Source organism: Mus musculus, chromosome X, assembly GCF_000001635.26.
Source record: "Mus musculus strain C57BL/6J chromosome X, GRCm38.p6 C57BL/6J".
NCBI classification, from domain to species: domain Eukaryota; kingdom Metazoa; phylum Chordata; class Mammalia; order Rodentia; family Muridae; genus Mus; species Mus musculus.
This window is the reverse complement of record NC_000086.7, coordinates 50,840,652-50,856,770: the sequence shown is the minus strand read 5'-3', so window position 1 is coordinate 50,856,770 and position 16,119 is coordinate 50,840,652. Positions and strand designations below refer to the sequence as shown.

The following is a 16,119-nucleotide window of genomic DNA, read 5'->3' as shown; positions in this document are numbered from 1 at the left end:
CACACACTCACACACACACACACACAATCATAACTGCTTTAGAATGCAAATAGTATGAGCCTTAGTCATGTGTCCTTCCAAGAAAAATAGGGACCTCTTCTGTTTCATGGTTTAAATAGCAAAGTCCTACTTGAGAAAGTTCCAAAAGCTCCACTGTAGGGTGAATGATAAATATTTTAACAATACAAAAAGTCAAGGACATGGTGGGACACTCCGGAGGAGTAGACAGGGGAATTGGGAATGAGAGGGTAGTGGGCTAGGGTACTAGGCCTTGCCTCAAAACAAACTAACAACAACAACAAAAAAAAACCCAAAACAAAAACAAAAAACACAAGCAAAAACACAGCCATTCATAAATACCAGGGGAGAATGTAAAAAAAAAAAAAAAGTCAAATTTCAAGCCCCTTTTCTTTGTCTAAATTGCAAGCCAAACATCTTAGTCTTACCTCTCAGAAGAAAACTGATTTCACAGTCAAAAATTAATGGCACATTAATGCCTTCACAGAAAAGACATCAAATCTCATTCAATGTGTGTTTGGAATGGTTTTCAGACTCTTCAATATATAAATACTTACATATACCCTTGATATACAAATAGTATATAACCCAGATATGGAGCCTCAGGCATGTAATTCCAGCTGAGGCAAGAGAATTGCTATAAATTCCGGGTCATCCTAAGTTATGTTTTAAGATTATGTATCAAAAGAAAATTAGCTAACGCAAAGTAAAAGCAAACAAAACCCAGCAACAAATAACAATAACAGCAACAACAACAGCACCCAGGTCCTGAGTCCTAATCAGTGTCTCCCAAACCCATAGCTTAAGTGTTACTGGTACAATCTCCTCATTTCACAGCTGGGAAGATGCTACAGTACAGTGAAGAGAATGCATTGCATCCTTCATCCTCACAGTTAAGAGGAAACAATTTAGTGCCCTCCTAGGGTTAAAAATTCAGTCTTCAAGCTTCAGAAATACTTGGTTATATTATCCAAGAATATTCTTTCACAATCAATGCATCTCTTCAGCTAACAGGATTTTAGCAAATCTAAAACTGTGTCTTATCTATCAGCCAGAATTTCGTGTGACAACGTAATTGGATGTCAAACTGTCATAAAAAAAAATGTGCACCAGAGCAATCAGATTAAAATGCTTCTTGTTATCCAGATGGAGCGAGGCAGGCATGCAGGTGAGCAACAGGAGAAACTGAAACCCCTGGAAAAGCAAGTGGGTTCCGTCTTGTTTCCTTATCTATTTATTTTTAATTTCTGCAAGAGATAAAGACATTTATACCTTTTGATCTACTGCAAACTTAAAGTCAGTAGTAGAAACCTTATGATATTTATTATCTGTTAGTCATTCCTAGAAAAACAAAGAAACAAACAAACTGGATGACTACATTTAGAACTCTTTTCTCAGCCAAAACACAAATCAAATAGGCATTAGGCAAACTTATTTCAAAGTAAATCAGAGATGCTCTTCAGCCTTGACATACTCCAGAGAACTATTCTACTCCCGCCTCCAAGGAGACCTTAAATGCCAGGACCTATTGAAAATATAACCATTATATTAAGTTCAATCATTTGAAAATGAGAATCATCCTTTTGCTCTTCCTCCCTAGAAAACGGCAGTACAAATGAGTCAAATAAAATCCATGTCATTTTGGCACTTTTCCTTGCTTAAAACAAAGTATGCCTTTAGCTACACACAGGAAGAAGACCCCCTAAAATGATCACAAGTGTCCAGAAACAATTAATTAGATCGATATGCGTACAACCACAATTGCACATCTCACACTGTTGTCATTACTTATTCACACACCCCCCGTCATTCACAAGCTTTCTCTCAAGCAAAAACAAAACAAAACAAAACACACACAGAACCCTTCTTACAGACAATTTCTTGGCATCACAAATCAATTATGCAAGTATAACTTTCATCACAGAAGTCATAAGCAACAAGGAAAAAAAAAGGATTACTGTTACCTCCTCAATTTCCTTTTCTGTTAGTTTTTCCTCCACTCTGCAGAAAGTAGGGAAATTTCCCATTCTTAAAAGAAGTTGATAGACAAAATTCCCAATCTTTGAAGCAAAAGACTATTATTCCCCTTCCTTGGAAATACTGTCTTTCTGTGCTTCCTGAGTCCAGCACAGTTTTCCTTCACCTACATTTTCTGATGTTCATGAGGCAGCAGTAATCCCCTGCTACCTGCCCTAAGTAGGGTTTCCAAAAACGATGCCTGAGCCTCAGAAGATAGACAACCCACAACAATAAAGGTAAGAGTTTTCTCCTTCCTATTGCCAGAAATCACAGTCTGAAGAGACAACCATGGACGTGTCACCTATGCTAAAGTCTCAAAACTGAGTCATTCTTAGCTACTCGAATCACACGTTTTCATTTTATGTGCCCTTTGGAAAGCTGGTGACAGAGTAAAAAAAGATCTTTCAGTGACAGTCACCATTTTTCATAAAGAAATAAACAGAAGAAAAAGCAGCTTCCTGGTACAAGATTTTGTTTGTGAGTGAGTCACACTCCAATATCTGGTGCCCTCCATTCCCTATCACCTTCGACTCCATAGTGTGAAGCGTCTGCAATACATTTAGCTTCAGAATTAGCTTGGACAATGCTAATGAGCTTCTGTTAACTACCAATCATTTGCATACTGCCAGTATCTCTGATTTTGCTAACAGCTGAACAGATTTGTGTTTATCAAAGGCAGCTCCTTTGATGCAATGATTCTGTGTAAGATTGTTCTATGGGAGAAATTAACCAGAATATTGGAAATGTTGATAAATGTAACCCTACGTAATGTTCAATTCTAATTCACTAAAACTGCTTAACACTGGCATCGAATTTCATTAAAAGTCAATTCTCATGATCTGTACACTGTATGGAACAGCCTGCTGTGAGTTCAATGTCTTTAAGAATCACAGGGGTTTAAGTAACAAGAAAGCAAAACCAGAAAGACCCAGCCACGATCAAAGTGTAACTAAAATGTTTCACAATAAAATACCTAGAATTTCAACACAGGTATGTATACACATTTCCCTTACAGTGAACATTCTAACTGACAGTCTACATGCTCTGGGGGGCCATAATCTTTCGATAAACTTTACTCACTTCCATTATGTGTAGAGCTTCTTAAATGTCATTGTCAGGTCATACCTGTTTCTTGAACATGTCACCTTTTGCCCACTTTACTCTGAGGACTCATTAGTCTTGTGTTTTAAAACTAGCAACATCTTGATATGCAAATAATGAGTCTTATTTTCAAATAAAGTGTTTTCAAAATGCATTTCCTGTGTATACCCTTGTATGCACAAATATACATAAAAGTATACGTTCACCCATTCATCAATCATTGGTGAATTGATTCACCAATACACATGTAACTGAACAATCTTTACTCTAGTTAATGGATGTTCACTAAAGCATGGGGCTTAGGGTACAGATAGATTTTTTTTACACCTTAACGAACTATATTCTCTGAAGGGAAAACAGGTCATCTGGTGATTATGTGGATTTATTCTAACGATGAATAAACACAGGTTAAACATTTTAAGAGAAATTCCTGTATGTGCTTTTTTTTTGGGGGGGGAGGGGCTATCACTATCAGTTATTAATTTTTATTTCTGAACCATGGACTCTTTTTGTTGTTGCTGCTACCTTGTGTTCATTTAGGAATTGAAAAATGATCTAACACAAGACTGGTACCTAAGTGGGTCATCAAGTTCGTTCACATTGGTTGGAGTTGGCAAACTCATTGAATATTTGCTTCTTTTCCTTTGCCGTTCTAATGCTTTGTTTGAACTTGACTCTAGGTTTTCTTACATGGTCCCTGCTGGTAAGTGGCATCCTAACCTGACAGGTATAGGGAAGTGCTACAGAGCACACAGGCCGTTTTGGAAGTGGTTTGATGTTTCCTTAATGATTCAGAAGGAACTTCCTCTCGCTTCCAGAAATTAACTTAGTAATCACAAGTTGGCTTCAGAATGGCATGATTATGAATAAACAGTTTTTTCTAATAGCAGCCTAGGCCTATTAGATTCAGTTTGTTTGATTGAGGGGCTCCGTGTGGGTAGAATGGGGCACAACAGCAAGCCGGAGGAGAATTCTGAATAATGAAAGTTGATGCTATCTATAAAAATTGCAAAGGGGCTTAAAAATCTCCAATTTAGGCAAAAATTGTCATTTTCTGGCATTTATAATAAAGACATTCTACCCCATTTTAACCAGATTTTATGTGTTTAATATGTGCCTGCATCCCAAGTAAGAGAATTCGCTGAGCTGTTAACTGCAGAAAACATAGAACCAAGCTGTGCACAGTGTCAGAATTCCACAGAAAGCATCTATTTGCAAGGATTTCTCACATAAGAGATCTAACCCAGGGTGAGAAAGCTTTGTAGCATGGAACCATTGAAGCCAATTAGGTTGATACCAGGCTAAATGAAAATGTCACTCAGTGAAAATTTTTCCCAGATAGAATTTAAGTACATATATAACAAAATTTAAGTTATAATTTGATAAATAAACAAGTTCTTTACTTACAGTACACATGAGTCAATGGTAAATAAAAGCGACAGCGGGCATGTTCTAAGATGCAAACATACCTCGATGAAGGAAACAAATCATGGGAGAGGAAGAGAGGAGTTGTTGTTGTTGTTTAAGCTGTAGAACTCGGACACAGTGTTCCCATCCTTGGAAGGATAACTGGAAATCTTGCTATTTTCATTTCTCACACCTTCTATCAGTTCCCTCCCGGTTTCCATTTTCTCTCCTGAACCGGCTACTAATTGCTTCTGCTTGGCTGTGTGTGAGCCAGCACTTCAGATTTGGCCTTGTGCTGAGTCTCTTCAAGTCTCAGCTGTATCTCTCATTCTTGACCCTCTCATCATGGTTCTCCAATTCCCACATTCAATTAGTCACCAAGGTCTGTAAATACCTTGAGTGGTGCTCAGAGGAGTCCCCAAACCAACAGAGCAGCTGGGAGCTTATTAGACATGCAAATTCCCAGACTCCACCTCAGACCCCAAGAATCAGAAATGGAATGGCTGGAACCAGCCTTGGGTGTTTTAAAACCCTTTTTAAACCCCACTCCAGGTGGTTTCTTAGAAGGCTAGAGTTTCACCTTTATTGCCCTAGATCATTGATTCTCAACCTTTGGGCCACGACCCATAGGAGGGTCACCTAAGACACAGATATTTACATTACGATTTATAATAGTAGAAAATTACAGTTATGAAGTAGAAACTAAAATAATTTTAAGGTTGGGGGTCACCACAGCATGAGGATCTGTATTAAAGGGTGGCAGCGTTAGGAAAGTTGAGTACTGTTCTCGATCAAACATGCACACACTTCCTAGTTTCATCCAACCTGTTGGGGTTTTGAAGTTTTAAGTGAGTCCAAAGACATACTCGTCTTGCTAAATAACTTCTGATAACAGACTACAGATAAACCAAGTAAATAAAGGTCTTCAATTGACATTCAAGGCTTTGTACTATGTGTGCAAACAGTTCACTCTAATTGGGACCTGCCTCAAACCTCTGGTATATGCATTTCTTCTCTCATGAACTTCTTTTTATAAACGACAGTATTCTATCTTAATCTCTCTCCTATGGAATGCTTTTGTACCAGATTCTATCTCATTTAGGATTCATTGGTTTCAATTTCAACTTGTAGATGGCCAGTGATTCTAGTCTATAAACTTCTTGGAGTCAGAGAATCTCTTACGTTTGCTGTCTCGAAAGATAAGCACACAGTCCTATCTGGCCCCAACCCCCGCCCCCCAAAATAGACTTTGAAACAGTTGATGACTTCTTACTACCTGAAGTCAGAACCAGTTATTTCTTGAAGAGGGAGAACATAAAAACATTAAACCAAAGGCAGCTCTGCCCAGCATGGGAAGTCCGATATAGTTCCATTTATTTGGGTGGCACACAGAAAGGCTCTGGGCTATTTCAAACAAACAGTCTGGATGTAAACTGGAGAAGGAAATAGGACTGAGTTAATGAGTTTGCTAACCTGGATTCCCATGGGGTCAGTGGCATTTAAAAGCATACATTTGAAAAAAAGTGTTTCTTTCCCCAGGGTGGCTAGACACTCTGACTATAGTCTCTTTAACCACAAGAGGTCAAAGTTCTATTTTCTGTCTCCATACTTAGTAGCATGTGTGCATGCTTCCCAGCTTGGCTGTGTGTGTGTGTGTGTGTGTGTGTGTGTGTGTGTGTGTGTGTGCGTGCTTGCACGAGCTTCTGCTTAAAGTTAAGGCAGGCAGCAGGAAATTGAGACAGAGAAATCTAAAAACTTTCCCAACTCTGGTAGATATAAAGTTTGGGAAGAAATGCTGGCTTTATGGTTTCTATTGGCTCGGCTTTTCCCAGTATCCTTGCATTAATAACAACCTACTCCCAACCTGATTATCCATGTTGCTCACCCTTCCCCCATCACCTGTTGCTCTGTTATTCAAACTCTACTCCAGCAAACAGCTAAGCCTAGCTTAATATACATGCTGTAAAGTGATATGCCCCAAATCCATCTATTTAATGGAAATCTGGGGGAGGGGATTTTAAAAAAAAAAAAATTGCTGAAACAGAGCGGCTCAAAAATGCATTTTCAAAGAAAACTCTGGATGCTTCTAGATGTCCTTGAAGCATTTCCTCCACCTGCCAAAATTTCACTCGTGGGATTATGTTACCAGGCACTATTGAAATCTGGTAGAGTAATTCACCAGTTTAGAAATGTCTGAACCCATCTAGTGCGGTATACATTTCAAATCCCCTGAAATTTCATTAAGTTGATACTAGGAAGCTGCTCAGATAATCCACAGCAACTGTTATTATTTGGCTAGATACCCTATTGTTCTTTAATAAACAACAATTTTAAATCATCATGGTGATTTCAATCTCCCTTGCTTCAATGCTTTGAGTTTTATGTCAGGAAGGTCTTACAGATCTCCCCTAACTTTCTCCTCAACAGGTTAAGAGTGGAGAGGGAGAACACCACCAACACACAATACCTGGTGCAAGGACCACAGAGAAAGGTTTGAAGAGCTGTTTTGTTTTGTTTCTGTAAACATTATCTATGACGAAAGCACAAAGACACGGTGCCTTGGTTTCTCAGCAACACATTAGGAAACTAATGGAGATTCAGCACTTAAAATCAGAGGCTGGGAAGGCAGCTTCATGGGAAGCCCTTACCTAGCATGTATCGGACACTCTCACTGATGATGACTGGGGTTGGGTAGGAGGAGAGGGGGAGGAAGAGCAAGCAAGAAAGAATAGTTTCAAATCTCTCATCTCTTTCATCTAAGCTGTCTACAGTTCTGTTTGTTTGGTGGTTTTTTTTTTTTTTCTTCCCCATCTAAGGTTCGGGAAGTATGAACCACAATTGTGTTCTAATTTTGCCTGAGTTTCCAAAAGTCTGCCATTCTAATGGCTAATCCGATGTTTGGGGATATGAATCATTTAAATCCATGATCTTATGATAAATGAAGAAGAAGAAAAGCCAGTCAGCTTCTGTCAGGGGACCGCTGGAATAAGTCCAAACCAGGCTAAGGAGAGTTCTTGGCAGCGCCCTGCAGCGCTCTCTATCCCCAGTAGAGATGTGTTGGTGAGGTGTTAGGAAGAGGCAGGCAGGAATAGAAGAAAGGATTTGCTGTGGAAAATAAGCCTCCCCATTATTCTGAACATCTGAGTTAGGTGATTTGCCTGTTGTAATGAAGTTTAGGTGGAGGTCAATAAGGAGGAGGATGAATAAAGGTAGCCGGGGTTACGACAGCCTTCTTATTTTTAAATTTCATTTTGAAGGCACTTTTTTTTTCAGACAATTACTCTTCTTATTGCCTGATCATGTTGAAGGCAGTTAGGTATCATCTTAAAGAAATATCTGATGTCTATAAGCATTAATTCAGATATGTAACCCCTACCACACAACATCCTATGTAAAGTGGCAGATGACCAAGTGAGAAATATATCTAACATGGGTTTAAAATTTTAGTGGTGAGTATTTTATTGGTTATTGGGTTTTGTTTTGTTTTTTGGGGGGTTTTTTTTTTGGTTTTTTTTTTTTTTTTGAAGAGATGACAATGTGGCCTAATGTTAGGGCACTTGCTTAGCTTAGGAAAGCCCATAGGGTCTAGCACTGGCACTGCAGAAAATAAATAAATAAATAGTAAAATTACTTACTTTATGGCATTGCTCCAAAGATTCTGTTTTATATGTACACGTGGTGGGACATCATTTGAGTCTTCATTATGAGACATGAAATGGAGTTTGCTGTCTCACACCTAATGATGTTAGTTTTCATTTTCCTAATTCCATTTCTAGCACCAGATAGACTCGCTAATATCACCACTCTTTCTGAAGATACAACTCAATCCAAAAATAATATCAAGATGTCTGAAATTCTACTATATTTCCATTTATCCAAGACACAAACAAGTTCCTTATAAAATATGACCATGGGTGGGTTGGGGAGCAGGGAGGGGAGAGGGTATAGGGGACTTTCAGGATAGCATTTGAAATGTAAATGAAGAAAATATCTAATAAAAAATTGTTAAAAAAAAAGAAGAGTGTCTACACACTGAACTGTCAGCCAAAAATACCATATTAGAGTTGGAAGAAATGCTCACTTGCTACTCTTTCAGAGGACCCAGGTTTCATTTCCAATACCTGTATGGAAGCTTTACCACCAGCTTTAACTCCAAGGTATCTGCCATCTCTGGGGGCACCAGGAACACATGTTGTGCCCATGCATACACACAGGCAAACACTCATACACATAAAATAGAGATGTTCTAAAAATATATTGAATGAAATGATCAGATTCCAATGATATAGCTGGGATAAGAAAATAAAGGAACCTCAAAAAAAAAAAAACTAGTTTAGGTAAATAGAGAGCAGAACAGAGACACAAAACCAACGGGTAGGTCCCAATCACCAGGCAAGCAATCCAAAAGGAGCAATGGAAACTGCAATGCAAATGAAAAAGCCAAAGTGGAAGAGAGGAGGACAGAGGAAGCCATTTTCCCCAAGGACAAATGTTTGCCCGAAATCACCTCTACTCAGAAGGAAAGCCATGAGAGTTCCTTTCATCTCAAAGACCTGGGAAGGCAAGTGGGTGAGAATGTCAGAGACGGGACGACTGACTAGTTCCGAAGTATATCATGCCTGACAAAGTATTATGCATTAAAATAATTTAAATGAGTAGAAAGTCTCTATTGTACACATTCAAATTAATCTTTACAGTCTACACAACATAAGCATTCCACAACATACTTAAAGAAACAGTCAAACATTAAAAGGCGGGTAACATCTGTACTATATTCATTAACCAAACCTGTTTAAAAGATTCATAGATGCATTTTAATATCTATTATTTATATTTATTATTTATCTATGTAAAAGCTCATAGATAATGGCATGAAAATTAAAATGCATGATTGTCCAGAACTTGAGAAAGTTACAGTCTAGTTTTGGAGACATTCATGGCTTATTTGTTTCTTCAGTTTTATATGTATGTGCAAGCTGAACACTAATCACATTACAGACAGATCATCACACACACTAGGTATTTACATGGTGCTAGTATATGAACTCAAGTCCTCCGGTGACAAAGACTTTACCCACTAAGTCATCTCTCCAGCCTGAACAAACATATTTAAAGAAAATTGAAGGCAGGATATAAAGCGAGCACTGTGTGGGCTGCTAACAGCAGGCACAAATTATGTAGAAATGGGAGGTCCTAGAGCTAGGTACATTCTCAGGAAGTCCTTGAAGAAAGTAAAATGTGACCCGAAAAATCAGGTAAGATTTGGCAAGTGGCGATTACTGATTTGGAGCTGACACAGTAGATCAAACAGGATTTCTTGATCAGAAGTAGTTAAACTAAGACATTTATAGAGAGACAGAAGAGAGATGAGAAGATGTGGTGTTTGCAGTATGAACTGCCCACAGGAGTTCCAAATCTACTCCATAGAGGATAGTTAATTCATCATAATAACCTCTCGTTGAGACAAAGGAAATGCAGCTTTTACCATTCCCAATTTTGTAGACAATTTGTACATGGTCACTGAATAAACGAAAGGCGGAATCAAAACAACACAGCAGTGCAATGCTCACTGGCTCCCAAATACCAGGCAAATTATAAGCTCTCATCTTCTCCGGCTCAAGAAGTGGAGGGACATGATGAACCTTTTGTATTCAAGCACCATCTCTAGCCCTATTTACCATTCGATTCACATGCCATATTCTGTTTAGTTCCTATTTACTTTCCCCAGGAGACCCCAGCCTGTGGGCCCCTACATTTAAGCCTCCAAACTACAACAACTACACCTCTTTCTTCAGGATACCAGTTGACTTGGGTTATTTGGTTCCAGCTATTATCACTATCACATTTAATGATTCAGCTTCAACCACTTAACACAGAGGTTAAGGACCAATGCTTCCAATCTCTTGCTACCTCACATAGCAAATCTGAATGACCATTGAGAAAGAAAGGAGGAGACAGTAACTCTACATACTAAAATCTGGTGCCACAAGTAATCCCTTCACTTCAGGTTTCCTGGTGACAGTTAATAAAAAAATTGTTCCAGATAATAACTCCCTCTTTAGCTTAGCATATTTTCTCATCTTCTCATGCATCTTAACTTACAAGCCATGTTTCCTACCCCTTTGCTTCTACATATTCTCATTGATGTTATGAACCTTTCCCATCTTGATGGTTCTCCATCTTTTCTCTTAGAGTGCTGGGTTATACACTAGTCGCTTGGTAAACAACACACAAGTGGCTAAAGCTCCAATTTTACATCTCCAAACTATGTTGGACATTCTTTTTTTGTTGTTCTTCTTGTTGTTTTGTTTTGTTTTTCAAGACAGGGTTTCTCTGTGTAGCCCTGGCTGTTCTGGAATTCATGTTGGGCATTCTTATGGTGTCATCAGATTGCCACCTGAAAATCCACAAATGGGAAGCAGAAGTCATTTGCTTCTTGTCAGGTCTGGCTTGAAAAAGTTACATTCTTACTTCCTTCAGAGGTACTGTAGTTCTCACTTGCCCTTATGTGACTAGCAAATTATTAAAGCAAGGGATACCATTTTTCTTTACAGCACCTAGGGATATGGAAGGCAGCTTGTTAACCTCAGATCCACTGCATAGCTATGACTGTCCTACTGAAGTAGCCTTTGTAGATGAGACTGTCTTAAATATTATACCTCTCCAGTACCTTCATCCATCCAATATGGAGTTTTCTCTTCCTATACAAGACTTTATTTCACACCATTATACAGAAAGGTTCAATGGCTATTTCAAAGGCTAAAATCTTTCCCTAGCATTCAAATACCACCACTAGCATCTGGCCCACTCTAGTTTTCCAAAGTTATTACTTATCATTTCTCTCATGGAATACTTCATAATCTCTCAAATGATTTTATTCTGTTTTCAAAGACTGTGCATGTGCATGCATGTGTATGTGTGCTTAAACAAGCAGACAGGCCTTTGTCTGCATATGTAAGGTACACCTTAGCTAAGGGAGTTTCTTTACTTGGAAATGCCTACCCCAAATCCTAACAATACTTTTGGATGACCTTCTTGAAGCCTTCTAGTCAGAAACTCTCAGAAACTCTTTTGATACTTACATAGGTAAGTATCAAACAGATTTGATAGTTGTTTAAGCACAGATCATAGATTTCTATATTGGTCCTTCCTGGAAGCAGCTACTAAGTTCACCAATGTCAGGTAATGTTTTTACTCTTTAGCTAAAAAGTCTTCAATAAAGTGTTTATTAATACTAAAACTTCTCTTCCACTGAGATGTCAAACGACCACTGCTAAGCTGTACCGCCTTTTCACAGGTACGTAAGAGCTAATTTTGTAATTCTTTAAGTAAGGAATGTTTCTTTACTATGAGACACGGTATAAAGTATAACAAACATAATAACATTTTATATTCGGCGGAACATGTAACTTTATTCTCTTACCTAAAGGTGATGAAAGACTGAAAATTTCTTTTAAGTATTCGTTTAGAAACACTGACATAAGCTTTAAGGACAATATCTTAAACTTCGAAATATAATTTTTAACTGACAACTTCAAAGTAAAAAACAGAGTTTAAACCACTAAAGAGACAGGCTTACTGGTTTATTACCTTTAAAGGTTGTTCAAGAGTAAAGCTTCCGGGGTGGAAAATTCCTTCAGTTATAAACATAAAATGTGCACAAATTAAATCCGGAAAAATCGTGTCCTCAACATTGGGTGTAGTGGGACAAAAATGTCCAGTACTACGGCATTGAGAAAGAGCAACAATATAAATTTTGAGGAACTAATTTCACAAGAATGAGTTTGAATTGGACCAAATCCTGAGGTTCCTTCCTTCCCTCCAACTTTCTTTTACATTTTAAACTAGTGGCAACAGAAATTTCTTTGTTTGAAAGTTAGCAATGCTGAAGACTTAAGTGACAGAGCAGGTAGCTTGGCCTCTGCGCCACATCTCTGCTCAGAGGGAGAAAAAACATTGTGGGGAAAGTAATTTTGCTTTTTAATTTCTGGAAAACTCATTTTTCCCATCAATCTTCATAACTCTCCAACATAAACAGTTAAGAAGGTATGGGCCAGTCAATCACTCCACCCTGATTTGGGGAAATATTGCACATTAATTTAAAGAACACATGGCAAATTCAAGATTTCTTGCTACTTAAACAACCTAAAAGTTGCTTGCTTCTAACTCTAACAAAACTATAGGAGACCATTATGATCCCAGAATATATTTCTACATTATAGTTTTTGGGAAATACAACAAAACTATTCTAGGCTAAAGGGTCATGCTGCATGCTGTGAATGTGTTTTAGGTCCCTGTATAATTTCAAAGATGGAAAAGCTGTCTTCTTTAAATGTTGCAGCAAGTGCTTAAGAACTACATCTAGAAATAAAAATGAAAATAATTGGATAACGTGCTACTTCACTTAGATGGAAAGTGGCGGAGCAAGAATCAATAATCTTTGCTTGCTGAATGTGAGATGACTATCCTGTACAGCTAAGGACTGACAAATTAATAACTTGGGGAAGGCACACCATGCAAGGCAAAGTTGATCATTTCAAATATGTGATTCCCATTTCAACCCACCTTAATTAAGATCTAAAAATCCAAGAGATAGCTAGCTCCCATAATTAAACAAAGCAAGGAGCAATGTGACAATGCTCAACGGTGAGCACTTAGCAAACCATCTCTATCCAATAAAGTCAGAACAAATTAAATAAAGACCAGAAACCACATAAATCAAATAAAGTCAAGCCAAATGAAATAAAGACCAGGAACCCTTTTCTGGTGATCACACTGAGTAGCCCAGAATCACACAAAGTTGATGAAGGGGAGGCACCAGTGTGGCCGCATGCAGGCAGGCGCCTGCTCACAATGGAGAGAGAAGCATGGAGCCTCTGAGCAGTAGCCATATGTAAAGTTCTATGTCTCCACATAATAGAAAGCTGTGCACGAAGGGGGAAAGTTCACGTGTCGTTCCAAACCAGGCAGAGCAAAACCAGTTCCTATTGCAAACTACTACTTGTCCAGATACAAGCAAAGTCAGACTTCAATGAATGGCGTGTGGGGCAGAGCAGTTAGGGAAAAGAGAGCCAGAGATGGAGAATGCATGAGGAAAAAAAAGTTTGGGGCACTGGGAAAAACTGAAATGGATTAATACCACAAAAAGCCCCACTCTTTCTATTTTACATTTCTTTCCCTCCCCTTCCTGAGTCTCAACCCAGACCTGCCCTTAAATACAGGAGACATGTATGTCCTGTACAAATGACCCCTTTGAGGAGAAAGGATATTTTTAAAAGCACCTTTTTATTTTTATCATAAATACAATGAGACCAGTCAGCACATGCGGCAGTAGACAGAGACTCCAATTCACAAAGTTTGGACTCCTAGTAGAAGCGTAAGCTATGCAGTGGTCTCCACATTTCAGAACTTGAAATAATTTGTTTGTTTGACTTAGCATAGTTAGAAGATCATAAGGAACCCAGTCTCAGTGTTTTTAGCCTCTGACTTATAACTCATAAAGGGTTATTTAGGTTGCCATGGGGGATACCCCAAATGTAAATGCTTTAAAAAGTTAAGAGTGGTTAAAAAAACAACAAGATGTGTAAAACATTTGTTGACATAATTTTCTTTAACGAAACGATAGTATAATGGGAGGAGAACTGTATGGATTTTGAGTAAAATGTTGGGTCCCACACTTTTTTCCCCCTTTGCGCTGGACAAAAGCTTAAGTACGTGTACCAACCACCTTAGCAGACAGACAAGGAGAAAGGTATGTGGAGTCATTACCTAGGCCCTCAGAACAGGATCCTGCAGTCCTTGGAACACTACCCACTGAGCTAGGTAGGGGAGCGTGATAGAAGTTTGCTTCTAAGTGGCACCAAAGGGGAAAAGAAGGCATCTTGCTCTTCTGTCTTTGCACACAGGAAGAACCAAATTCAATGCCTCCACCACTCCTGGTCTCGCTCCGCCCCAACCTCTGTGTGTGTACCGTGTGGGGGCACCTCTTGGGTGTTTTAGCCCACACATTCCAGGACGCCTCTATCTCATCGAGGTTAAGTTCTGGGACTCCCCCACGCTGAATCCTCAACTGTGCCACGATTAACAAGCCAACAAGTACAGGTGCCTAAGGTTCTGGCCTATTTTTATACGTGTACTCCCCCCCCCCCCACACACACACACACCAACACCAACTGAGTCTCTCCCCAGTCGCCTCAATCTCTCCAGTGCAAAACACCTTCTAGCCCGGACGCCAGGAAACACCTCGAGCTTTACTTCGGGGTCACCTGGTGAGAGATCCGGCCCTGCCTTCAGGTTTGCCCCGTGGCTGCCCTGGTCCCTGGTGCCTGGTGCCCAAAGCGGGGCTTCGGAGCAGTCACGTGGGCGGCACGGGAGGCCTGGGCTTCCTCACCTGCATCCCAGGCACTTGAACAGCCACCGGTGAGTGGGCCATGGTGGCGACTGCTACTTCGCGCTGCTTCTGCGGTGGTGGCGGTGGCGCCTCCGGCAGAGACTGGCTCCTCCTACGGAGGTATCTCTGCAGCTCTACCAGGCTTCTCGATCGAGGCCTGGAAGGACGCAGAGAAGTGGAGTTAGTGGGCTGGTGGCTTGCAGCCTCCACTCCCCCCATTCCGCCCCCCCCCCCCCTGCGGGGAGGTGAGCGGTTCGCGCCGCTGCTCTCCCGGACTCAGTTTACCTACCTCTCTGCCGCTCGCCTGCCTGGCTTTTGGCTAACTGCAGTGTTGCTCTCTTTCCTGAATGCAGGGCTTGACCTGTGGCGGTGCCTGGGACCTGGGCTCCAGTGATGCCGCTTTGCTGCGCCTCGCCGCTTTAGGAAGAGGAGGTGGAGGCACCCCAGCAACCCGCCCGAACGCTTAGGCTGGGAGGCGGCTGGGGGCGGTTCCCCGGTTGGCCCTGCCTCCACCCCGCTGCCGGGCGGTGTCAGGGGAGCTGAGGCTTCAGGCTGCAAAGGGGGTTGGCTAACATAGCCAGAGTTGGAGACGCTCGGGGCTCTCAGGGGTTGCGGAGAGCAGCAGAAAGGCGGGATCGGGATCGAAAAACTTGGAACATAACCGAGCCTGGAGAAAGAACAGAAGAGTTTGCGGGAGTGGGGTAGGGGAGATGAGGGCAACCCGGATGAATGCGGCCACGTTGCAGACAGGCTTGCGAGGCTGGGGTGCTTGTAGCCTCCCAGAGGTCTGGAGTTGCAAAAGTTTTGCTTGGCTCCCCCACCTGGCCAAGGGTGGGGCCACCGAGCCAGACACCTGCTCCTTCACGCCTAAGTTCCTTCCCTCTTGCAATTTTCAGCTTCCTTGCCCTTAGATATGCCTCAAGTCACTTTAACCTGAGTCTGTCCTTACCTTAGGCTATTAGTTGAGGAACGGCCTGGCTGAAATTGCTCACAATTTCTGCGCGTGTAAAAGAGAGGCAAATTGGAAAACGGATCATGTATTGGCAGAAAACTTAACAACGATAACAGAGGCAAGGAGCATGAGATTACATCTTTCCGAGTATAGATATTTGAATTTAGCATGCAGCACAGTGACTTCTGCAACTCTCTGCCTTCTTCTAATTTAAGTTCAACTCCAGGAGTGA

The 16,119-nt window shown here is 40.5% G+C and overlaps 1 protein-coding gene across 3 annotated transcripts in view; it reads right to left on the bottom strand.

The window, feature by feature from the left end:
• Positions 1–15,597, bottom strand: part of Stk26 (serine/threonine kinase 26) — a 51,930-nt gene extending 36,333 nt beyond the window's left edge. For 2 of the 3 annotated variants that reach the window (NM_001313744.1, NM_133729.2), the window contains exons 1-2: positions 15,225–15,400; positions 14,936–15,092 (exon numbers count right to left, since the gene is read on the bottom strand). In NM_001313744.1, coding sequence (NP_001300673.1) covers positions 14,936–14,977 — 42 coding nt within the window. In that variant the 5' untranslated portion in view covers positions 14,978–15,092; positions 15,225–15,400. Of the gene's footprint in view, positions 1–14,935; positions 15,093–15,224 lie in introns of all 3 variants that reach the window. The other variant, XM_017318618.1, reaches the window with a different exon arrangement.
• Between the last annotated feature and the right edge of the window lie 522 nt (positions 15,598–16,119).